This window comes from Galeopterus variegatus, unplaced genomic scaffold (genome assembly GCF_000696425.1).
Source record: "Galeopterus variegatus unplaced genomic scaffold, G_variegatus-3.0.2 Scaffold3424, whole genome shotgun sequence".
NCBI classification, from domain to species: Eukaryota; Metazoa; Chordata; class Mammalia; order Dermoptera; family Cynocephalidae; genus Galeopterus; species Galeopterus variegatus.
Genome location: NW_007729535.1, coordinates 86,827 through 106,288, shown reverse-complemented (window position 1 = coordinate 106,288; position 19,462 = coordinate 86,827). Strand labels below are relative to the sequence as shown.

General features: G+C 56.5%; 3 protein-coding genes across 9 annotated transcripts; 1 reads left to right on the top strand and 2 right to left on the bottom strand.

Annotated features, from left to right (window-relative positions):
* Positions 1-1,640: 1,640 nt before the first annotated feature.
* Positions 1,641-6,868, bottom strand: ACY1 (aminoacylase 1). 4 transcript variants are annotated; one of them, XM_008585035.1, is made up of 15 exons: positions 6,783-6,868; positions 6,256-6,367; positions 5,415-5,479; positions 5,220-5,324; positions 4,768-4,862; positions 4,301-4,377; positions 4,119-4,208; positions 3,961-4,017; positions 3,563-3,636; positions 3,428-3,477; positions 3,146-3,290; positions 2,975-3,043; positions 2,266-2,345; positions 2,008-2,068; positions 1,641-1,922 (listed from the first exon to the last, which is right to left on the bottom strand). In XM_008585035.1, exons 2-15 carry the CDS (start codon positions 6,347-6,349, stop codon positions 1,758-1,760), a joined length of 1,227 nt encoding a protein of 408 aa, XP_008583257.1. In that variant the 5' UTR covers positions 6,350-6,367; positions 6,783-6,868; the 3' UTR covers positions 1,641-1,757. The 4 variants fall into 4 exon arrangements, with proteins under 4 accessions (XP_008583257.1, XP_008583259.1, XP_008583258.1 ...); XM_008585036.1 differs by having other exon boundaries at positions 1,776-1,922; positions 2,008-2,084; XM_008585038.1 differs by lacking the exon at positions 2,008-2,068 and having other exon boundaries at positions 1,798-1,922.
* A 1,513-nt stretch (positions 6,869-8,381) lies between these two features.
* On the bottom strand, positions 8,382-13,783 carry ABHD14A (abhydrolase domain containing 14A). Of its 4 annotated transcripts, XM_008585032.1 has the most exons (6): positions 13,324-13,412; positions 12,408-12,697; positions 10,917-11,128; positions 10,624-10,739; positions 8,951-9,186; positions 8,386-8,743 (listed from the first exon to the last, which is right to left on the bottom strand). In XM_008585032.1, the coding sequence occupies exons 2-6, from the start codon at positions 12,432-12,434 to the stop codon at positions 8,561-8,563; spliced, it is 774 nt and encodes a 257-aa protein (XP_008583254.1). In that variant the 5' UTR covers positions 12,435-12,697; positions 13,324-13,412; the 3' UTR covers positions 8,386-8,560. The 4 variants fall into 4 exon arrangements, with proteins under 4 accessions (XP_008583253.1, XP_008583254.1, XP_008583255.1 ...); XM_008585031.1 differs by lacking the exon at positions 12,408-12,697 and having other exon boundaries at positions 8,382-8,743; positions 13,324-13,613; XM_008585033.1 differs by lacking the exons at positions 12,408-12,697; positions 13,324-13,412 and adding an exon at positions 13,761-13,783.
* Positions 13,784-14,499: 716 nt separating this feature from the next.
* Positions 14,500-18,560, top strand: ABHD14B (abhydrolase domain containing 14B). Its single transcript, XM_008585030.1, has 4 exons — positions 14,500-14,575; positions 15,472-15,710; positions 16,912-17,153; positions 17,466-18,560. Exons 2-4 carry the CDS (start codon positions 15,500-15,502, stop codon positions 17,643-17,645), a joined length of 633 nt encoding a protein of 210 aa, XP_008583252.1. The 5' UTR covers positions 14,500-14,575; positions 15,472-15,499; the 3' UTR covers positions 17,646-18,560.
* The last annotated feature ends 902 nt before the right edge of the window (positions 18,561-19,462 follow it).

Sequence of the window (19,462 nt, the reverse complement as noted above, 5' to 3'; positions counted from 1 at the left end):
GGTGTTGTCAGCACCACACTCTCCCAAGTGAGCTAACTGGCCATCCCTATATAGGATCCAAACCCACGGCCTTGGTGTTGCCCTGAGGGCCAGGCTTTTATTTATTTATTTATTTTATTATTATTTTTTTTTTGTCTTTTTTCGTGTCCGGCAACAGACTGCAACCCTCAGTGTCGTGCCCGTACCAGACCGGGACCGGCAACGGGATCGCAACCCTCGGCACTGCGCCCGCCCCTCGCTCAGCCAGTGAGCGGCCGGTCTGTATGTGGGATCTGAACCCTCGGTGGGAGCGCCGCCACGCTTCCCAAGCGGCGCACTGTAGCAGTGCGCCACCGGGCCGGCCCGAGGGCCAGGCTTTTAGCTCTTGACTGTAATCCTGGTATTCTCTGTGGGTGCCCACCTGCCCCTTGCCAAGGGGGGCCAAACGGATGTGTGGGGTCTGGAAAGGGAGCAGGAGCAGGTTTTGCATTCTGAAGGTGGCTTGGCCTGGCCAGAAGTTACCAGGTTGGATGACTTCCAAAGGGAGGCCTGTGTGCTGGTGCCCTGGATGGGACATGAAGACTCTCCTTTCCCCAGTCATCCTGCCATGGGGAAGGAGTGGTCCCTTTAGGGAGCTCCAGTCTGAGGGGGAGGCCAGTCCTCAATTTCAGGATAACCCAGGTCAAGGGCTTCAACTAGGCTTATTTAAGGTCACAGCCAGCTGCTGCCCTCAGTCGGCTTTGTGCTATGGAAGCACAAGTTCCCAGTTCTTGAGTTTCAACTCCATCTCCAAGCTCTGTTGTCTAGGACAAGCTATTCTAGCAGAACTTGTTTCTGCATCTCTAGCGGTACCTGCCTCAAAAGTCTGCTGTGAGGGTTCAGTGAAGATGAAACCACCGAAGTCCTGGATCCTTGTCAACATTGTGAGCAGGGGTTATTACTACTATTAGGATGAATCCTATAAGGTACACCTACGAACTTAAAAAGCCAGCCCTCCCTATTCCCCTGTCCTGTGCTCATGGAGGTCAGGATCTGCTAGAGGAACCGGGCTCAGCTCCTGGGGTCATAGCTGACTCTTGGTACTGCCTTGGGAACTAGCAAGGCTGACAGACTAAAGCCCAACTTCTGTATCCCTCTGCACACACTGATCCGTGATTCCTGGCCAGAGTTCCGGGCAACCTAAGATGAACTGACCTGGTTGTTACCAGGGCCCTTACCCCTCTTTGACCCCTGCCCCCAACACCAGAGCCCGCAGGTTTTGGCAAATGCCAGCAGTCATGCCTTGCCAGTTGTCCCTCTGCCTGCCCCACATCTGGCAGGTGTCCACCTTGCCACATTCTGGTCCTGTCTCAAGATCCCAAGTGTGCCCCTAGAAAGCCAGAAGTGGTTCCCCTACGTCTTGTCTTGATACCCCCTTCGATGGGAATGGTATCCCTGACCTCACAGGTCAGATGCAAATATGGTGGCCACTGAGAACAAGAACTATGGCCCGTTGCTAAGCATAGACATGACTGAGTGGTACTGAGTGGGTATGCTATGTTGAGAGGCACAGAGCAGTGTGGGGTGGTGGGGTGGGGTCTACAGCCAGGCTGTTCCCTTATTTGTGAAATGGGGATGGTAACAGCATATCCCCAGAGAGATAGAATTCTGCACCATGAATGTCCTCCCTGTTAGCCCCTTGCCACACTCAGACTTTATTATTGGGCAGGGGGAAGAGGAGGTCCATGGCACTGTTTGGGATGGAAACTCCAGGGGCAGGGGCTGGGGAGTCCAGGAGCTTAGTTGTCACTGGGCAGGGCAGGTACGCTGGCCAAGGCAGGCAGCAGACGTGTGTATATGTCGACCCCACGGAGGAACACAGCTTCGTGCAGTCGCTCATCATGGTCATGCAGCAGCACAGGTGTGTGGTTCATGGGCGAGAAACCCAGAGCCGGGACCCCCACCTGCAGGGAGCGAGGAGGAGGCATTAGGGGAAAGCCGACATTCAGGCCAGCTCACTGCCCACGCACTGCCATGCCAGAGGCTCACCGCGCGGAGATAACGGCTGTCGGTAGCAGCAGGAAAGACCTCCAGTTCCAGAGTGAGGTTCCTGCAAGGGGAAGAGCCTGGTGCATAGGGAGGGAGATAGGGGAGAGGGCAAGGGAAGAATTGAAGGGGCAAGGAAGAAGGAAGAGGCAGAGAAAGGAGAGGGGGAAGGGAGACTGGGCCGGGGGGTGGAGTGGTGCAATAGGAAGAGAGAGCTGTAGAGAGCTGGGCTGTGTGAGGGGGGCTGGCCAGTGCACTCACATGTCTTTGCAGACCTGGCTAAAAGCTGCCCACCAGGGGTCTGAGTTATCAGTAGGTGTCACTTGGGGCTCTGTCCACTTCTAGGGGAGGGGAAGGATGGCAGGATCAGGACAGGGGCCTGGCTATTTTACCTTATTTTTCAGAGGGTGGGCTGTGCCTGGCACAGGGCACACCGCCACCCCACCCACCCACCTACCCAAACATCCAGGTGGCCAGTGCAGCCACAGGCCCTCTTTCAGTCAGTCCCTCAAATGCCCTAGGTCTGGGACCTTTCCACACCCTCCATCTACTTACCTCCTGCCCATCCTTCAGATCCTAGCCCAAGTGCCCCTTCCTCAAGATGGCTCCCCCAGACCTCTCGGACTGGCCAAATACCCTGACTACAAGCTCTCAGAGTGAGGTCCTGCCCTTTCCTGGACCACATGTGTTCATACTTAGATAAAGGTAATATTATGTGGATATTTTATTATGTCTGTCTCCCCCTTCACACTGTAAGGACCATGAGGGCAAGAACTGTGCCTAATTTCATTCTCCAAAGTGTTTCCCAGCATCCACAATGGCCTGCACACTAATGCTTGTTGAGAGAATAAAATGTGTCTCTCATAGCTATGCAGACACACCAAGCACACACACCTACTCTGCCACACACTTGGCCAGCTCAGTCTCCCCCAACCCCCATACTCCCCCATTCTAGGTCCCAAGTCAATACCTGAGCAAACTCAAAGGTGACACCCTCGCCAGCTGCCTGGCACCAATCCTGCAGCTGCTCCTCGAAAGCCTAAGAGGAAGGAGATGAGCTGACCCCTCAGGCTTTCCCTGAGCCTCTGGGACAGGATTGAAGACCCGGGCTCCCTCCTCCAAACCCAGGTGGAGGTGACACCTTCAGGTCCACATCCGGTGCTACTCGGAAGTCAAAACTGGCGCTCATAGTGGCAGGTACCACGTTATAGGCCACACCACCCTCTAGTTTAGTCAGGTTCACGGAGGTCACAGCCCCCTCCTTCAGGTGGGGGTTTGACTGCAGCCTGCAGTGGGGCAGGGTAGGGGGCCAGGGGCAGGGGTAACAAGCGGGGAGCAACAGATGAAAGAAGGTGGATCAGCCTCCCTCCTCTCTTGCACAGCCTCCCAGAACCACCCCCACCCCGTTCCTAGGCTGCCTCACCTCTGCCTTTCCTTCTCCCGGAATGCCAGGATCGAGCTCACAACTTTGTGCTAGGAGAGTAGGAGGTTAGATATGAAAGTGGCCCTAGGACAGAGCTTCCCGAACTCCCAGCCTCCCTTCCTGTATGCCACGCACCAGCTTCTCTGCTGCTGTGTCCTCAATGAAGCGTGAGCCATGGCCTGGCCTCCCAGTGCTGGTGACCCGCACCCCTGAGGGGACATGGGGGACAGGAGAGGGGCTGGAGACACCATCAGCCCTAGGTTGGACCCAGCTCTCCTCCTCATTCCAAGCTCCTCTAGCAGGGCCCTGTCCCCCTCAGAGCCTGCAGCACAGAGCTGGTGTCTGCCCACAGTCAGAGCTTGCCCTTAGAGAAGTTCAGGAAGGAGAAGCCTAGGTATAAAGGGCTTGGGAGGCAGTGGTCCTGGGTTCATGGCCTACTCAGGCCCCAACCTGTGTGATCCTTTGTAGGCCCTGCCCTTCTGGCCTAGTTCTCCACCTGTAGAGTGACCCCCTCCCACCAAGCCCATACTCACACCAGGGGCTCCGCTCACTATAAAAGACAGTGAAGGCTTTGGTGGGGTTGGCCAGGCCTGAGGAGGAAATGAGGGTTCAAAAGGTGGAGTGGCCTAGTCCCCACCAGTAGCCTCCGTACCCCCTGCCTGGCTGCTTAGCAGCTTGCCAACCTGCTCACCCTCATCCAGGGCGAAGCCAGCCCTCAGGGCCTGGAACTCAGGCCGCTGCACAAACAGCTCCATGCCTTGGTGACCCCCAACCTCCTCATCTGTAAAAGCAGCAGGGATGTGTGATGAGGGGGCTGCCCCCCAAGACACCCTCCCCCTTTCCAAAGTTGACCCCTCCCTGAGCCACGCCTACCAGGCACAAAAGTCATGTGGATGGTTCTGGGGAAACGGTGGCCCTCAGCCTTCAGCCTCCTCACAGCCTCCAGGTACCTAAAGAGGCATAAGCCACGTGCTGGGGAGCCACCAAATGCTCAGGCAGGGAAAGGTAGGGATGGCAAGCTGGAGTCCTGTGTCCTGGACCCTACCCTGTCACAGCCTGACAGGGACTCCAGAAAGTCCCTGCCCCTCTCTGGGCCTCAGTTTCCCCATCCATGCAATGGATAGGGGAAGATATCTCTTGTGGGGGTTGGTCAGTTAGTTCACTCAGAGCGTGGTGCTGATAATACTAAGGTCAAGGATTCGGATCCCTATACCTGCCAGCTTCCAAAAAAACTCAGATATCCCTTGGCCTTGAGGTTCTCCAATCACATCCCCAGGTCCTGGGTCAATCCATTGAGCCAGTGGGGACATTATGGGGGGCTGGGAATGGAGAACACTCACTGGATGCTGACACACTTCATGTCTTGTGCGCCCCTGGCATAGATGTAGCCCTCGGGATCCTTGAAGGCCTCAAAGGGGTCATGATTCCAATGTTCCTGGGAAGAGGGATGGGAAAGGGGTCCAAGCCCCAAATTTAGTCATTAATCCAGTCTGATCAACAGTGGCCCTGCCCTAGGAGTCCACTGTAGGGTTGAATGATGGAGGGGACAGAAAAGGGCTGCAGAAGACAGTTGACTGCCATCCTCCATCTCTGTCTCCTGCCTCCACCCTCACCCTGACACAGAATCGTTGCTGGATGAAGGCTGCTTGAGTACAGTAACACCATGTGGATGTTGAGAGTTAGTGGCAGGACCACCTCCATGGGCTCCCTGAAGTCAGAAACTGAGGTCTGCAGCATGTCTTTCTCAAAGGCCTAACAACCTAACCCACCTCCCAACTCCCACTGTACACACCTTGAAGACAGGCACAACATCCGTGTGCGAGTTGAGCAAAAGGGAGGAGAGTGTGGGGTTGGTGCCTGGCCAGGTCAGCACAGTCACCACATAGCCAGGTGCCACCTGAAGAGAGTCAGGGCAGGAGGTGGTCAGTGCAGAGTGAGGAGGATGCCTGAGGCCCACCTTCCCTCCCGACTCGGGCCTCAGGCTCACCTCCACTTTCTGACAGCTCAGGCCCAGCTGGTGGGCTCTCTCCTCAAGGAAGGCAATGGCAGCCCCTGGGGGCACAGAGAGTCTTGGGGCCGCTTCTGCATACCCATGGCTCCCACCAGCCCAGGCAGCCCAGAGAGGGCAGCAGACCCAGAGATGGGCTGCTGCCTCTCCAACACAATTCCACATCCCTCAGAGACACCTGCGTTTCTGTCCCCAGAGAGATATTTTGGCCAGTATGGAAAGGCCAGGGGGAGGTCCAGGGTCGGAAACAGATGTTATTATTATCTTTCTTGAAGATGGAGAAACTACGGCACAGAGACATGGAGATACTCACCCAACTTCTCTCAGCTGGTAAGTCAGAGCAGGGATTTGGACTCCTAAGGACTGTGGCCTCCGTCCAGCCTCGGCAGGCTTTTGGAGGGCATCTCCTTCCCTTTGGCTCCCCCCCACCGCTCCCGCCCTGGGGAGTGAAGTGAAATTGTTCCTTAACTAGCCATCAGGAATGACTTTTGGAGCAGTACAGCCTCTGGGGAAAGGCTTCCTTCACAGTTTGGAGGGGCTGCTTCAGTCCGTTAACATACAAAGAGAATGGCTGGAGATAGGGCTGGCCGGTTAGCTCAGCTGGTTAGAGCGTAGCCTTATAACCCCAAGGTCACGGATATGGATTCCCCCTACCGGCCGGCCGCCAAAAAAAGAAAAGAAAAAAGAGAGAGAGAATGGCTAGAGGGGCTGAGGAGCCATTTGCGGCAGCAAAGTAGGTGACAGGGGTTGGAGGCTGGTTAAGAGCACAGTCCCCGCCCGTGAGGCCCCATCACAGGCCCTGGAGCCGCTGCGTTCTCACCATAGTCAGGCTCCGGCTGGACGGTGCGGATGCGCAGGTACTGCCGGAAGAGAGTCACGGACGGGTGCTCGCCTTCGAGACTCTGGCTGGTCATGGCGCTGCGCGTGGTGAGCTGGGGGCAAAGTGAATGGCTAACCACCCCTCCCGGCCGCTGGAGCCCGGCGGACTCCACCTGCACACCACGGCGCACACCTTCCAACGGCGGTTTCCCGGACGTCCCATAGGGAGAGGACAGCTGTTTCAGAGCTCCCGTTACGAGCTCCTATTCTGTTTCAGGCGCTGTGCTGGCCGCTTTCAACACATTTCCTTATTGAATCCCAAAGGAGAGCCCCATGAAGTTTGTGCCTCTGAATGCCCACTTTACAGAGGAGAAAGCTGAGGCTCAGAGAGGCTCGGAGACTTCTGGAGAGTAAGCCAGGTTTAAACCCAGATGTTTACTCCCCCCACCCTCAAAAAATTTCTCCCAGTTGTCCAGCTTTAATGCCAGGGAGCCCCAGATCCCTTTGCCCCTCCCCAGGGCCCCCCACCTCGCTCTCTCCTGGTCTTGAGCCCGCGATCGCCTCTCAGCGACTGCCTCAGGGTCCTGCGAGGTCGCAGGCTCAGAACCGTCCGAGTCCGCCCACCACGTGGCCGGAGTCAGCTCGCAGGGCGGAGACTGAGGACTGCGAGTAGGGTCGCCCAGTCCCTGCGGCCGCGTCGGCGCGGGCGCTTCCGTCCGCCTCCCCTAGTACGAACCTCTGGCTGGTTACTGGAGGCGCGGATCCAAGATCCCGCCCCCGGGCAACCGTCCGCGCTGCCAGCTCCGCCCCTTGAGCGCCGAGCTGGCCCCGCCCCATGGGACACGCCCCCATGCCCTGCACTAGGGCCTGGGCCGGGAGCTCGGGATGGTCCCATCCTCGAAGGACGACTCCTCCTTCAGCCTTCGGGTAGGCAGTGCGGCAAAGCCCCTGCCTGTTCCCCGCCCCCTACCCGAAAGTCTCCTACCGCTCCCCATTTCATACCTCAGCCCCTCAGAGAATTCCTTCCTGACTGCCTCAGCTCCTTGTATGGTGAAGTTATTGGTTAATGTCTGTCTGCCCCATGTCGTGAGCTCCAGGAGGCTGGTTCATGTATACGCAGGCTTCTGCCCCTGGCCGGGCACAGAGGGCTCCCGGACAACGCGCCAAGAACGAATAAATGTATGGATGGGAGCACGTGTGACCGAGTGAACGTTCTACTGTATGGACAAATCTAACTCTGTATCAGTGGGTATGACTGTGGTGTGACAACACGAGTGTGAGATGGTGGGTGGTGTGACAGGATGTCATGGTGAGAGGTTGTAATCGTGACGCTGCATGACAGTGTGACAGGTGGGCAAACAGCACACTCTTGGCTGACCCTGTGCCAAAACTTTCTGGCTGTTCTACAACCACCAGAGAAGGAGGATAAACAGAGGGCACAGGTGTCTGACTGGCCACCCGCAGGCTGCACACAGCTGTAGCTGCCCAGTTGTGTGCCTGGCTGCCCTTTGTACTCCCAGTCAGTTCTGTCCTGTGCTCCAGGGGCTGACTCAGCTTGGGGAGGGTCAGGGATCCAAGACTTCAACCTCTGGGCCAAGGAGGGGAGAGGATGGACCCATCCTACCCAACCTGGGGTTTAAGTCTAGGCTGCTTACCCACACATAACAAGGTGGCAAACAGGCTTGGTGGTTCATCAACAATGCTTTGTTAATTCTTAAACCATGTTCCTCACCCCCGCCTCTACATACCCTCCTCCTTAGGCCCTAGGTCCTGCATTCCTGACTCACTCAGCTCAGCTGCCTAGACCCTGAATTTCCCACCAATCCCAGTTGTCATGCAGCAGTAGTAACAGCCCCCGCTCCCATTCCCCAGCCCTGTGCGGCCAAGTGCTCCATTCACAGTCTCATTCAATCCTACAAACACCCTCTGAGTTAGGTATTACCATCATGCCCATTTTACAGATGAGGAAGCTGAGGCACAGAGTGGTAAGGGCAGACAGCTAGAAAGTGGTCCGCTCTTGGCCTTTCCAGGCTGCTGGAACATCCTCTCCAGCTCCCAGCCCCAAAGCAGTCCCACAATTGCCTACCCTCCCACTTCTCCCCAAGAACACCAGGAAATAGGTCACTCCCCAGGAAAGACGAAATGCTTTTTTATTGTGCCTGTGAGATGAAATGAGACGTCCTGGCTGGGCCTGGCCCTCTGACCTCTGCCCTCCATTCCCAGGGGCTGTCTCCCTGGTGGAGGGAGGGCAGTGGTCCAGACCCTCCACGCTCAGGCCAGGCTTGGGGCCAAGGTAGTGTGTTGGTTCAAGGCAGATGATCAAGGAATGCAAGGAGAATGAGGTGGAAGTCTCGTGGCTTGTGGAGGTAGCAGGCATGGCCTGCATTATGTAGCTTCACCACAGAGTGGTTGGGCAGGTGGCGGAGCTGCTGTAGTGACTGTCGAGCCAGGATGCGGTCCAGCTCCCCATACAGGATGAGGGTTGGGGTCTGTAGGGCAAGGAAACGGGCTGTGACCATGGTGTTGATGAGGGTCTGACCCCCAAGACACCTCCTTAAGAAGTCTTCCCCAAACACCCCACCTCTTCAAAATCAGGGATGGGACCATGTCCCTCCAAGTAAGACTGGAGTCCTGACCCTCCATGACCCAAGCCAGGAACAGAGTGCAGGGACCTTTGGAGATCCTTCTTCCAGTACCTTCACGGCCCAGAATTGCTCCTGTGTGTAGTTCTGGGTGGAGGTGGGTGCGATGGGCACAAATCCATGTAGCTGGTGGTGGCCTCGCATTAGGAAGGGCAGGGAATAGTGGCCACTCAGCGAGGGGCTCACCAAAACGGCATTCTGCACCTCCAGGTCCTGCAGCACCCGTTCCAGCAGTTCCGCCCGCCCTGCCTCTGTGCTTGCCTCCTTCGAAGGTGCTGAGTTCCCAAAACCTAGGAACAGCAACAGGCAGCAGCTAAGGGGAACTGGGAAAGCGCCCAGGACTTCCTGCCCGCCACAGTGGAGGAAAGAGATAGAGACCAGTGGCACATGGCACATGCTACCCCAAACTTCCCAGAAGCTACTTTTTGTAACATAATAGGCCTGCTAGAAAAACATCTTTGATTCAGCAGACTGGCCAAACTAAGAAGACCGATTGTGTTGGGGAAGATGTAGAGAAATGGGCATTTTCATACATGACTAATGGGAGGATAAATCCAAACAGCCTTTTTGGAGGGTGAGGTAGTATTTGTCAAAATTTTTAAATGTGTATCCTTTGACCCACTAATTGTCCTTGCACCTTAGAGACAGTGCTGCCCATATGCTCAGAGAAGCATGTCCAAAGATGCTTCAGCTCACTTCAGCTACATTACCCAAGCATTTCAACCGACAGTGAAAATTAAATCAACCCACATGTCCACCAGAAGAGGAATAGCTGAATAAAACCTCTCCATCCCTCCTATAGCACACATTGCAGTGTTAATGATAGAGAGGAGGTTTGCAGGGACTGGCATGATCCATGAGATATGGTGTAGGGGGAGAAAGCCAAGCTGCAGATGGATTCACTAAGCAAGCAGGATACCAATCATGTTTACAACCCCCACCACACAGTCCTGCATATTGTCTGTATCTCCAGGCAGAAAAATGCCCAGAAGAGGGCCTGGCACACCCCCCTGTCCACCACCACACACACACTGCTTACAGAGGGAGAGAAATGTGGCATTTCTCCACATTTCTCCCATCTCCAAGGGCTTCACTGTTTGTTGGGTTTTTTATCTTTTTGTCTTTTTGTCTTTTTCCGTGTCCGGCAACGGATCGCAACCCTCAGTGTTGCCCCCGTACCGGACCGGGGACCGGCAACGGGATTGCAACCCTCGGTGTTGCTCCCGCGCCTCGCTCAGCCAGTGAGCGGGAACCGGTCTGTATGTGGGATCCGAACCCTTGGGCGGGAGTGCCGCCGCGCTTCCCAAGCGGCGCACTTATCCAGTGCGCCACCGGGCCGGCCCGTTGTTGGGTTTTTTAATGACAAGAATAATAGCACAAATCATGTGTGTAGTTAAAAAGCCAAAAAGCTACATAGTTTGTCATAAAAATACAGTGAAATCTCCCCATGAGAGCACTTGTGAAGTGAGTCATGTTTCTGTTTGCTCTGTGACACACAGCAATTCACACTGTAGTTTTTAAGGTAGAAAATAAAAACACAGACTTTTACATGGTGGCATATTGTGTTGTGACCTACCACCGCTTGTTCAAACATTGGGGTCCAGATGCCTCCCAGCCATACCTTAGGGCTTCCCTACTCCCTCAATTCTGCCTTCTGGGAAGATGCCCCCTGATACCTGCTGCCTCCTGCCTCCTGCCTCCCTAGACCCGGGGGTGGGTATGCTCACCTGGAAGGTCAAGGGCTATGGCCCGGTAGCCCCTCTGTGACAGCAGCTGCAGTGTGCCCAGCTGCTCCCATGTGTGGGAGTTAAAGGCCTTTCCATGGAGCAGCACCACCTCCACCCTGTCGGCATACAGGAGAATGTATATCCTGGGGGACTGGGGGGAGCCCACCATTCTTTCTTTCTAGGTTTCTCCCACCACCCTCCCAGGCCATGAGCATCCTGAGTTGAGCTGGGGTCCCACACAGGGACTCCCCTTTGGCCCAGTCCCTTCACTAGACCCTTGGGTTAGCACCCACCTGCGTGCCTGGTGGAGCGGGAGCACCTCACGGTAAAAGATGGGGGAGTTGCCAGGGGTGAGACCAGCCAGGACTGTGACATTGGGGCCTCCCAAGAGCCAGGAAGTCTGCTCAGGGGGGCTTGGCAGCTGCACATACAGTAGTAGCATGAGCAGCAGGCCCAGGCCCAGCAAGGCTACCTGGGACCAGCTCATGGAGGTCTGTATCACAGTCTGGAGGAGAAGAGAGGAGAGGGAAAAGAGGCTGAGACTGAGCCCCACAAGGTCCTCTGGACCCCATCCCAAAACCCAACCCAGAAGTCCCAAAAGAGGAAGAATTCCAACCCTTGCCCCTTCCCTTGCTTTGGGCAAAGGTCTGGGGGTTCACAGCCAACTATTCCACAGGCCAGGGTAAAGGCTCAGATATCAGGCAGTGTGAGGTGGTGCATCTGAGGTGTCCCCCGGCACACAGTATGCTCAGTGACCACCATTATCACTGCCAGCTAAAACCACTTCTGTTCATCAAGTGCTTGTGACAGCAGGCCCTGTGTTTGGCCCTTCACATGCAAGGGCTCACAGGTCCACAAAGAACACTGGGGAGCAGATATGATCACAGGTCTCTTACAGATGAGGAAACAGGCTCAGAGAGGTAAATTCTTTTGCCTAAAGTGCAGAGTAGCAAGTACGAAAACTGGGCTTTGAACCCAGGTCTGGGCTCTTAACCACCAGACCACACTTGGTTTGCCAAGGAGGAAACTGTGGGGCTGGGAGGTGATGGATGAACTGGACGCTTCCTGATGGGCAGGGTGGTGAGGCTATCAAAGGAGAGAGACTATGTGTAAAGGGATCTCTCACTGAAGGCATGTTTGGAAAGGCTTTTTTTTTTTATCACGCTGCTAAAATAAGAATGTGTGTTACAACCAATGGGAAGATTTAATGGTCTATCCCAGCTGTTATTAATGGGCTCACGGAGATCACATCACAGCTTCCTGGTGGAAGAAGTGCTGAGGCATGAGGGGGTGAGGAGCCAGGGAGGAGCATGGTAGAGGGAGAAATGGAAGGGGCATTATGGAGACGGCAGAAGTGAATGCCACCCCACCCCCACCTCCACCCCATACAAACACACAGCTTTACAGACTCCTTCAGTCTGGGGACTTTGCCAGCCATAGGACAGACCTCAGGACCCAAACAGGGTAAGCAGCCCTGGCTTTGAGACTCGGCTCTGCCAGTTCCAGGCTGCATGCCTTCAGTTTGTCAGTAAAATGGGATAACCTCGTGGCTGCCCTCCCAAGCCTCCTATGAGAGTTAAATAATACAGTGGGCTTGACCCGGGGCTGTCCCTGTCATCATTTCTTGGGCATAGGATGAGCGTGACTCCCTCGTTCCGGGATTCGGGTAAACGCGTCTTTATTAAGCACCAACTGAGCCCCGGCCTGAGCTAGGAGCTGGGGACCTATCTCCGGCCCCATCTACCACTCTGGGAAATTTTGGGATGTTTCCCGAGCCCCACAACCTCAGGCTCCGGGGTCTGGCGGTGCATGGGCAGTGGCAGCCCTTCTGGTGCTGTTGGAAAACCAGGAGCCTAGTGAAGGAAGAGTGCACTCCTGTTTTCTTCTAGACCACAAACTGCCTCGGATGCGCGCCTCCAACGCGGCGTTTGCCCAGGTTCCCACCAGGCGGAGCATCCGCGTTGGACCTCTCCTTGTGGTCACGGGAGGGAGGGGCGGAGCTTCGGCAGTTGCCCTGGCAACGCAGGGTGCGGCAGAACTAGACAACTGCAGGGGGCCTGCAGCCCAGTCTGCTCTACAGATGAGGGGCCGGGGAAAGGGGGAAGAGTAAACGTGCCCGCATTATTTCATTGGAATATGCGTCGACAGTGACACACGTGTCACACGCGCACACATACATCTAGTCTTACCCCCATACGCTTTTCTTTTGCACAAGCTATTCCCTGCACGTACACGCTGCCTCTTTGCACACGCACTGGCCCGTGCACTATCAATCCCTTGCAATAATACCTTCTAAATCAAGAGCACAGTCAGGAGTCAGGCAGACAAATGGACACACACTTGCTTTCAAATCCACCTGCAGACCCTCAGAAATACTCAAGCTCACAATCATACATACAACCCTAAAACTACACACACAAGAAACACATGCACAGGCAGATGGCCTGACACACACAGATCCTCAGAAATGCACACACGAACAGACACACAGATAGACACACACCCTCAAAGTCACACGCAAACAGAAATACACACAGTAGTCACACTGACACAAGCAGGCAGACAGACCGACAAACACACTTCCCGATAAAAAGCGCCTGCCCAAGCCGCAGGACTCTTCCGGGTAGCGGGGGCAAGGGGTGGGGCAAGGATGGCCCGCCCCCGGGCAACCTGCCGGCTTCCCACCCTGGGGACACTCACCGGGCCGACCGGGATGACGGGGCTGGCCACCCCGGGGCGGGCTCCGCCCACGCGGAACCAGCAGCCAAACAGCGCCCGGACCATGGCGCTGCCTCGGCAGCTCTGCGGACTGCTCCAGCCCTGGGCGACTACCGGCGCGGCCACGGAGGCGCGCCTGCGCAGTCCGCAGCCGCAGGCTTGGTGCCTAGTTACCAACTAGCCCGAGCGGAGGGGGGCTGGGGGCGGCCCTCCAGAGTACGGAGATCCGCCCCACGTCCAGATTTTCCGGATGTTTTGGGCCTGAGAGCAGGCGGAGAGCCACCCGGCTTCCTTCCACCAACCAGAACATCTTCACTCTCGCTCAGTTCTCGTCTGTACAATGGCGTTAAGGATAAGACGCACCGCACGCACAGGGTTGTCATATGGACTTAGGGACCCGTCAAGCCTCAGAACAGTACCTGGCGCAGAGGCCTCGTTATGTAAATGCCAGATGTCGTTGTTACGCAGCAGCTCCAGGTCTCGGCACGACCACTTGCCTTACTCCTGTACACACACGGTCAGAGCCTGGGGTCACCTCCAGGCCCCTTCACTTCTACTCATGGCACCTATCCTGGTTGGCGATGTGTGACCAAGGTCGGGTTTGTTCCAGGCTTAGGTCTCCGCGGGGCGGCCAGGCTCGGCACAGGCTGGCTGTGCGGAGCGTGGGGTTCACTCCGTGTTGGTCCCCTGTAGAGGCTGGCAACATCCGCGCCCACTCTGAAGGTGGGCAAACAGGCTCGGAGGCGTTGGGAAAACGATCAAGGCAACCTGACTGGACATTGGTGGAGCCTCTCACTCAAACCTGTCGGGTCTTAGCTCCGGGCCAGGCGCATATCCGGTACCAGGCGCGCAACCCGGGCCCTGGCAGTCCTGACTGAGGATAAGGGGAATGGGGAGAGGAGGGGAAGGAAAGGAGCAGCGGGGATGAGATAACGAAGGAACCTTCTTCCTGATTCCCTGCGATGTCCATGTGAGGCAAGTCGCTGAGGGTTTCGGGATGGCGCTCAGCCCTGCGCTTGGAGCACGTGGGTCTGAAGGACTTGGAGAAAATGATGGAGAGGGTTTAGCAGCGCCAACAGATCCTACGGCAACTTGTGGCCACCAGAGAGCGCCCCGGAACACACAGCTCGGCCCCCGCCCCCGGCCCGGCCTCTTCCCTGCTTCCGTCCCCGGGCCCCATCCACCGCCAGCCATCGCCTGCCTCCAGTCTGCGCGAGTCCACGCAGCTCCCCAGGTACCCTCCCTGCGCTCCCGACCTTCTCTTCCTCTCTCCAGTCAGGACCCAGCCTCACCTACCCCAAGTCTTCCCATCTCGGACCCCCAGATCTCCCCATGCGCCCTTCCAGACCCAGCGAGCCCGAACCATGGTCCGCGCCAGAGACGGAGCGAGCCTTGGCGGCACCCGTGACCGCGCGCCTGACGGTGGCGTCAACGCGTTGAGCTCCAGCGAGCAGCGCGCTGGGCGCCCCGCCGCGTCCCTCGCGGGGTGAAACTCCAAAGTCATTCCCCGCTGGGAGCTTTGGTTTCCGCCTCCAGAAAATGGGCTTTTTACCCCAAGTTGGGTTCCTTCTGGCCTGCTGTGCCAACCCACGACCTGTAACAGTGTGTTGCGGAGGTTGAGGTTGATAAGCAAAATAGGTACCTACCGTTGATTCAGCATTACGTGCTAAGCACGGTGCCGAGTGTTTTATATGCTTGGCCTCATTCAATCCTATCAACCACCTATGAGCTAGTACTATTAAATTATACCCATTTGTGGAAAAGGGTAATAACGATGAGAACAATAATCCTAATGGGAGCCCCACGTACTGAATTCTTACCACTGGCAGGCACCCTCACTGTTAATTTTTTTCCTTAAATTCTTAATTCTCGAGGTAGGTAGGCTTTATTGTCTCTATATTTCGGATGAGGAAGCTGAGACCCAAGGTCACACAAAAGTGAATGTTAAGGGGCAGAAATAACAACTATGTCTTCCTGACTCCAAGGCATATTCCTAGAGTTCTGGAAGCCTCCTAGGGTCCTCCTTCCTGTTTGCTCCTTGCAGGATCCCTGCCCTCTCTGTGGCAGCCTCCTCTCTCCACCTGGGCAGGGTGTTCTGTCTTCCCTCATCAGCCTGACTTTGAACTGCAGGCACTTCACCAGCACAGCAGCGGCAGGTATGGCGGGCATGGAGCAGCGTGAGGGCACCATCCAAGTGCAGGGCCAGAACCTCTTCTTCCGAGAGGCACGGCCAGGCAGTGGACAGGCCACTCGCTTCTCTGTGCTGCTGTTGCATGGTATCCGCTTCTCCTCCGAGACCTGGAAGAACCTGGGTACACTGCACAGGCTGGCACAGGCTGGCTACCGGGCCGTGGCCATTGACCTGCCAGGTACTTCCAGGGCAGGTTTCTGGGCAAGGATTGGGGAGGCCTCATCAGGGACCCAGGGCAGGGGACCTAGCCAGGCTGGGCCCTGAGCTTGACAGAGTTTGGTGCACGCTGTGAGGGTCTTTGAGCTTCTCCAGTCTTGACCTAGATGTGGTCCAGACACTATGCAGCTGCTCCTAAGTGCTACCCAGGGCAGTGTCTCAGTGTCTATGAGCCTCTGTTTTCTCATCTATAGTGTGATATAACCACATTCATGTTTGGGGTTGGCTGTAATGAGAATGGAATGAGATTATCCACATGAGTATGTGGTTAAGTACCTGACACATAGCAATTGGTGCTCAGCCAATCGGAAGTAAAATATTTTGATAGATCCATAACCACAGGCTGTTGGAAGCCCTGAGGAGTGAAACTTTTATCTCCAGTGCCTTGGGGAGCAGGGAAGGGCCTCGGGGTGGCTAGGCCCCTAGTCATGATTCCACATGCAAAGCCCTAAGCTGGGCTCTGGGGAAGGTGGGGGCACCCTCATACTGCCTGTCATAACCTGGACTGCCAGGCCCCAGCCCTTGGTGCCAAGTGTAGAAGGGGCAGTATGGCTGATCTGATCCCCTCAGTGGCCAGGGCTGGTATAGTTTCAGGGCTCAAGGGTGAGCCTCCAGCCTGGACAGGATTGGTTCTAACAGTTGGTTGCGCTGAGCTTCAGGGTGAAGGTGGGAAGTGACTGATTGAAGGGGGAGTGCAGAGCCAGCTTCTCAGCCACTGTTTTGGAGGAACCTATCCTGTTCCAATCCAGGGCCAGGTGCCTTTTAAACAATCTTAAGTGGAACATACTTTTGTTATCCTCTTTTAACAGATAGGGAAACTGAACAGCTGGGAGAGGGCTGAAGGGACTTATCCAAGGTCACATAGACATGAAATTGAGAATTGGGACTTGGACCCAGCCCTGTTGGATTTCAGAGTCTGATTCTTTTTAGGACACTGTTACTGCTGGGGAAGATGGGCACAGGCATGGAGGGAGATGCCTCATGCTTGCCACAGATATGATAGATTTAGGCTGCCATAGGAATAATATTGGGTATACTGGGTGTAACAGGAAGCTGGCCACAGAGATTGACATAGGAGGACTTTCTGGAGGAAGGGACCCTCTTTCCCTTGTTTTCCCACTCACTGCCCTTGTCTTGTCTGTCCCACACCTGAATCCCTGCAGGTCTGGGGCACTCCAAGGAAGCAGCAGCCCCTGCCCCTATTGGGGAGCTGGTCCCTGGCAGCTTCCTGGTGGCTGTGGTGGATGCCTTGGAGCTGGGCCCCCTGGTTGTGATCAGTCCATCGTTGAGTGGCATGTACTCCTTGCCCTTCCTCACAGCCCCTGGCTCCCAGCTCCGGGGCTATGTGCCAGTGGCCCCCATCTGTACTGACAAAATCAGTGCTGCCGACTATGCCAGTATAAAGGTACCCTTGTGTGGGAAGCTGAGATGCCTCTGCCAGGAGCAAGGAAGGGTTCATCCCAGACCCTTCCTTATCTGGGGGTTGGGGGTAACCAAGGGATGGCTACAGATTACTGTGCCAAGCCCTGTGCTAAACTGTGTGCTGGAGCAGACACATATCCGTACCTTCACCACTGGGCTAGCTTGTCTCTCCCCTTCATTTGGGGTGGCCCCAGGGAGAGACTGAAGTGGTGGGGAGGGCTTGAGTTGGCTTCCAGGAGACTGGGGCTGATGTGACAGGTCCCTGTTGACTCTGCCCCCCTTTCCTTTCTCTTAGACTCCGGCTCTGATTGTATATGGAGACCAGGACCCCATGGGTCAGACCAGCTTTGAGCACTTGAAGCAGCTGCCCAACCACCGGGTGCTGGTCATGGAGGGGGCGGGGCACCCCTGTTACCTGGACAAACCTGACGAGTGGCATACAGGGTTGCTGGACTTCCTGCAGGGGCTAGCCTAAGGCCCAGGCCTGCTGATGGGGAAGGGCTGCCTGCCTGCCTTGGGATCTCTCTCTCTGTCCCTCCATGGGCCCTTGGCTCATCCTACATGCAACAGGTGTGTCTGTCTATATGTCTCTCTTGGATCTTGTCTTTTGGGATCTGTTTGTCTTTTCTACTTCTTTTTCTTGCCATGACAGACTGTAGGTAAAATCAAGAGAAAACTCAGGAATCAAGGGACATAATCTGGTGGAGAGTAATCCATTAGATGAGCTTCTATACGCTTTCCTGCTTGGCTTTCACTCCTTCCTCTGCTCTGCTCAGCCTCCTCCTCCCACTTCCTCCCTCCAGCTGCCTTGTAGGCCAGTCAGCCAGTCACCCACTGCACCCCTCACACACACTCCCTGTCCCTCTTAGGCCACAGGTACATAACATGCTCACATGCATGCTTACACATTTAGAGCCAGCTATGACCCTTCACTTGGGAGCAATCACATAGGTACATGGAACTCTGGACTGACATGCACATTGTCATGTGTAGCTTTGCATTGCAGGCATATACACACGTGCATTCATGTGCCTCCATACAAGCACTTGCACAAGTACATGTGCACTTCTAATTATGCAGCACCTCCCTGGGAAGGCGGGGACCCCATGGGTCAGCCCTTGCAGGAGACCCTCTTGCCAGGCTTAGGAACTCCACTCACTCACAGATTACAGCCGGCCCCAGCCCAGAATGGCCCCCCAGAGGGGAGGGCCACCCCTTTGCCGTTCAGATCTCCCTGCTTTTTCCCTTCCTTCTGGGTTCTCCATGCCTCCCCAGCTTATCAGACCTGGGTCTTCTCAGCCAAGCTTCTTTCCTGCTCTGAGGTTCGGGGGGGGGTGGGGAGACAGAGTGGATGGAGGTCGGTGAAATAAAGCAATGCAATTAGACCCTACAGGCGCTAGCTGTCTCCAGAGCGCCGCCCCTCCCCCACCCCATGGGACCGCCCCGGTGGGCCCCTCCCCCATCCTGGCGGGACCAGATGGTTCCCCCTGCCCTTTGTCCACCAGGCCAGATGGAGGGGAAGGGAGATTGGATTCCCCTCCCCACCCACACACACATCCAGGTGCCAAGAGACTCAGCTGTGGGGGGAGGTGGAGGTCAGTGGGACCAGGCTGAGCCGATTACCGCGGAGAGGGGGAGGAATATTTGCTCCCCAGGAGGCGGGGGACTTGGGAACAGCTCAGCTCCTCCCCCACTCATCCCTTCCCTAGTAAAGGACTCGAAGGCGTCTCGTCTCTTGCGACCCTAGCCCAAACAGGAATTCTGGGGGTAGATTTGGGGGAATCATGGGGCGGGGTGCACAAGGGCCACAGGCTCAGGCCCCTCCTCCAGCTGGTCTGGTAACCTGTCCTGCGCGGACAAGGGCCGGGCCGCGCGGAAGCTGCGGGTGGTTGAGGGGAGCGGGGCTTGGTGGGCGAGATCCCGGAGGAGAAGCGAGGAGAGCCCGGAGCGGGGAGGGTCGAAGTCCGAGCTTTGAGGGACCCGAGCAGGGAGATAGGCGGAGCCGGGCGGCGCGGGGACTGGCGGCGGGGCCGGGGCCGAGATGGGGGGTGCAGGGGGCTCGGCAGAGGCGCCAGGCGGGCGGCCTGGGCCGGAAAGACTAATCGGGCGGGAGTGGAGAGGCTCGGAGCCGGGCGCAGCACGGAGAGCACCGTGGCTGGGGGCCGCGCTTCATGCCGGAACCCCCTGACCCTACTCCCGGGGGCTCTGGGAGCTGCAGGGGAAGGGTCGCCCGAGCCCTCTCGGAAGCGGCCGCCTCTCGGGGCGCACCGCGGCGCGCGGGGCGGGGCGGGC

Excerpts from the sequence above, each read along its gene's own strand:
- ABHD14A (XM_008585031.1), bottom strand. The coding sequence starts at position 13,407 with ATGGTCCGGGCGCTGTTTGGCTGCTGGTTCCGCGTGGGCGGAGCCCGC. Across the intron at positions 11,129-13,323 it reads CCGTCATCCCGGTCGGCCCG|ACTGTGATACAGACCTCCAT; the intron begins GTGAGTGTCCCC and ends CTTCTCCTCCAG. Across the intron at positions 9,187-10,623 it reads CATAGCCCTTGACCTTCCAG|GTTTTGGGAACTCAGCACCT; the intron begins GTGAGCATACCC and ends TGCTGTTCCTAG.
- ACY1 (XM_008585035.1), bottom strand. The coding sequence starts at position 6,349 with ATGACCAGCCAGAGTCTCGAAGGCGAGCACCCGTCCGTGACTCTCTTC. Across the intron at positions 3,044-3,145 it reads CACCGGATGTGGACCTGAAG|GCTTTCGAGGAGCAGCTGCA; the intron begins GTGTCACCTCCA and ends CCTTCCTCTTAG. Across the intron at positions 2,069-2,265 it reads AGCCAGGTCTGCAAAGACAT|GAACCTCACTCTGGAACTGG; the intron begins GTGAGTGCACTG and ends TTCCCCTTGCAG.
- ABHD14B (XM_008585030.1), top strand. The coding sequence starts at position 15,500 with ATGGCGGGCATGGAGCAGCGTGAGGGCACCATCCAAGTGCAGGGCCAG. Across the intron at positions 15,711-16,911 it reads CGTGGCCATTGACCTGCCAG|GTCTGGGGCACTCCAAGGAA; the intron begins GTACTTCCAGGG and ends GAATCCCTGCAG. Across the intron at positions 17,154-17,465 it reads CCGACTATGCCAGTATAAAG|ACTCCGGCTCTGATTGTATA; the intron begins GTACCCTTGTGT and ends CCTTTCTCTTAG.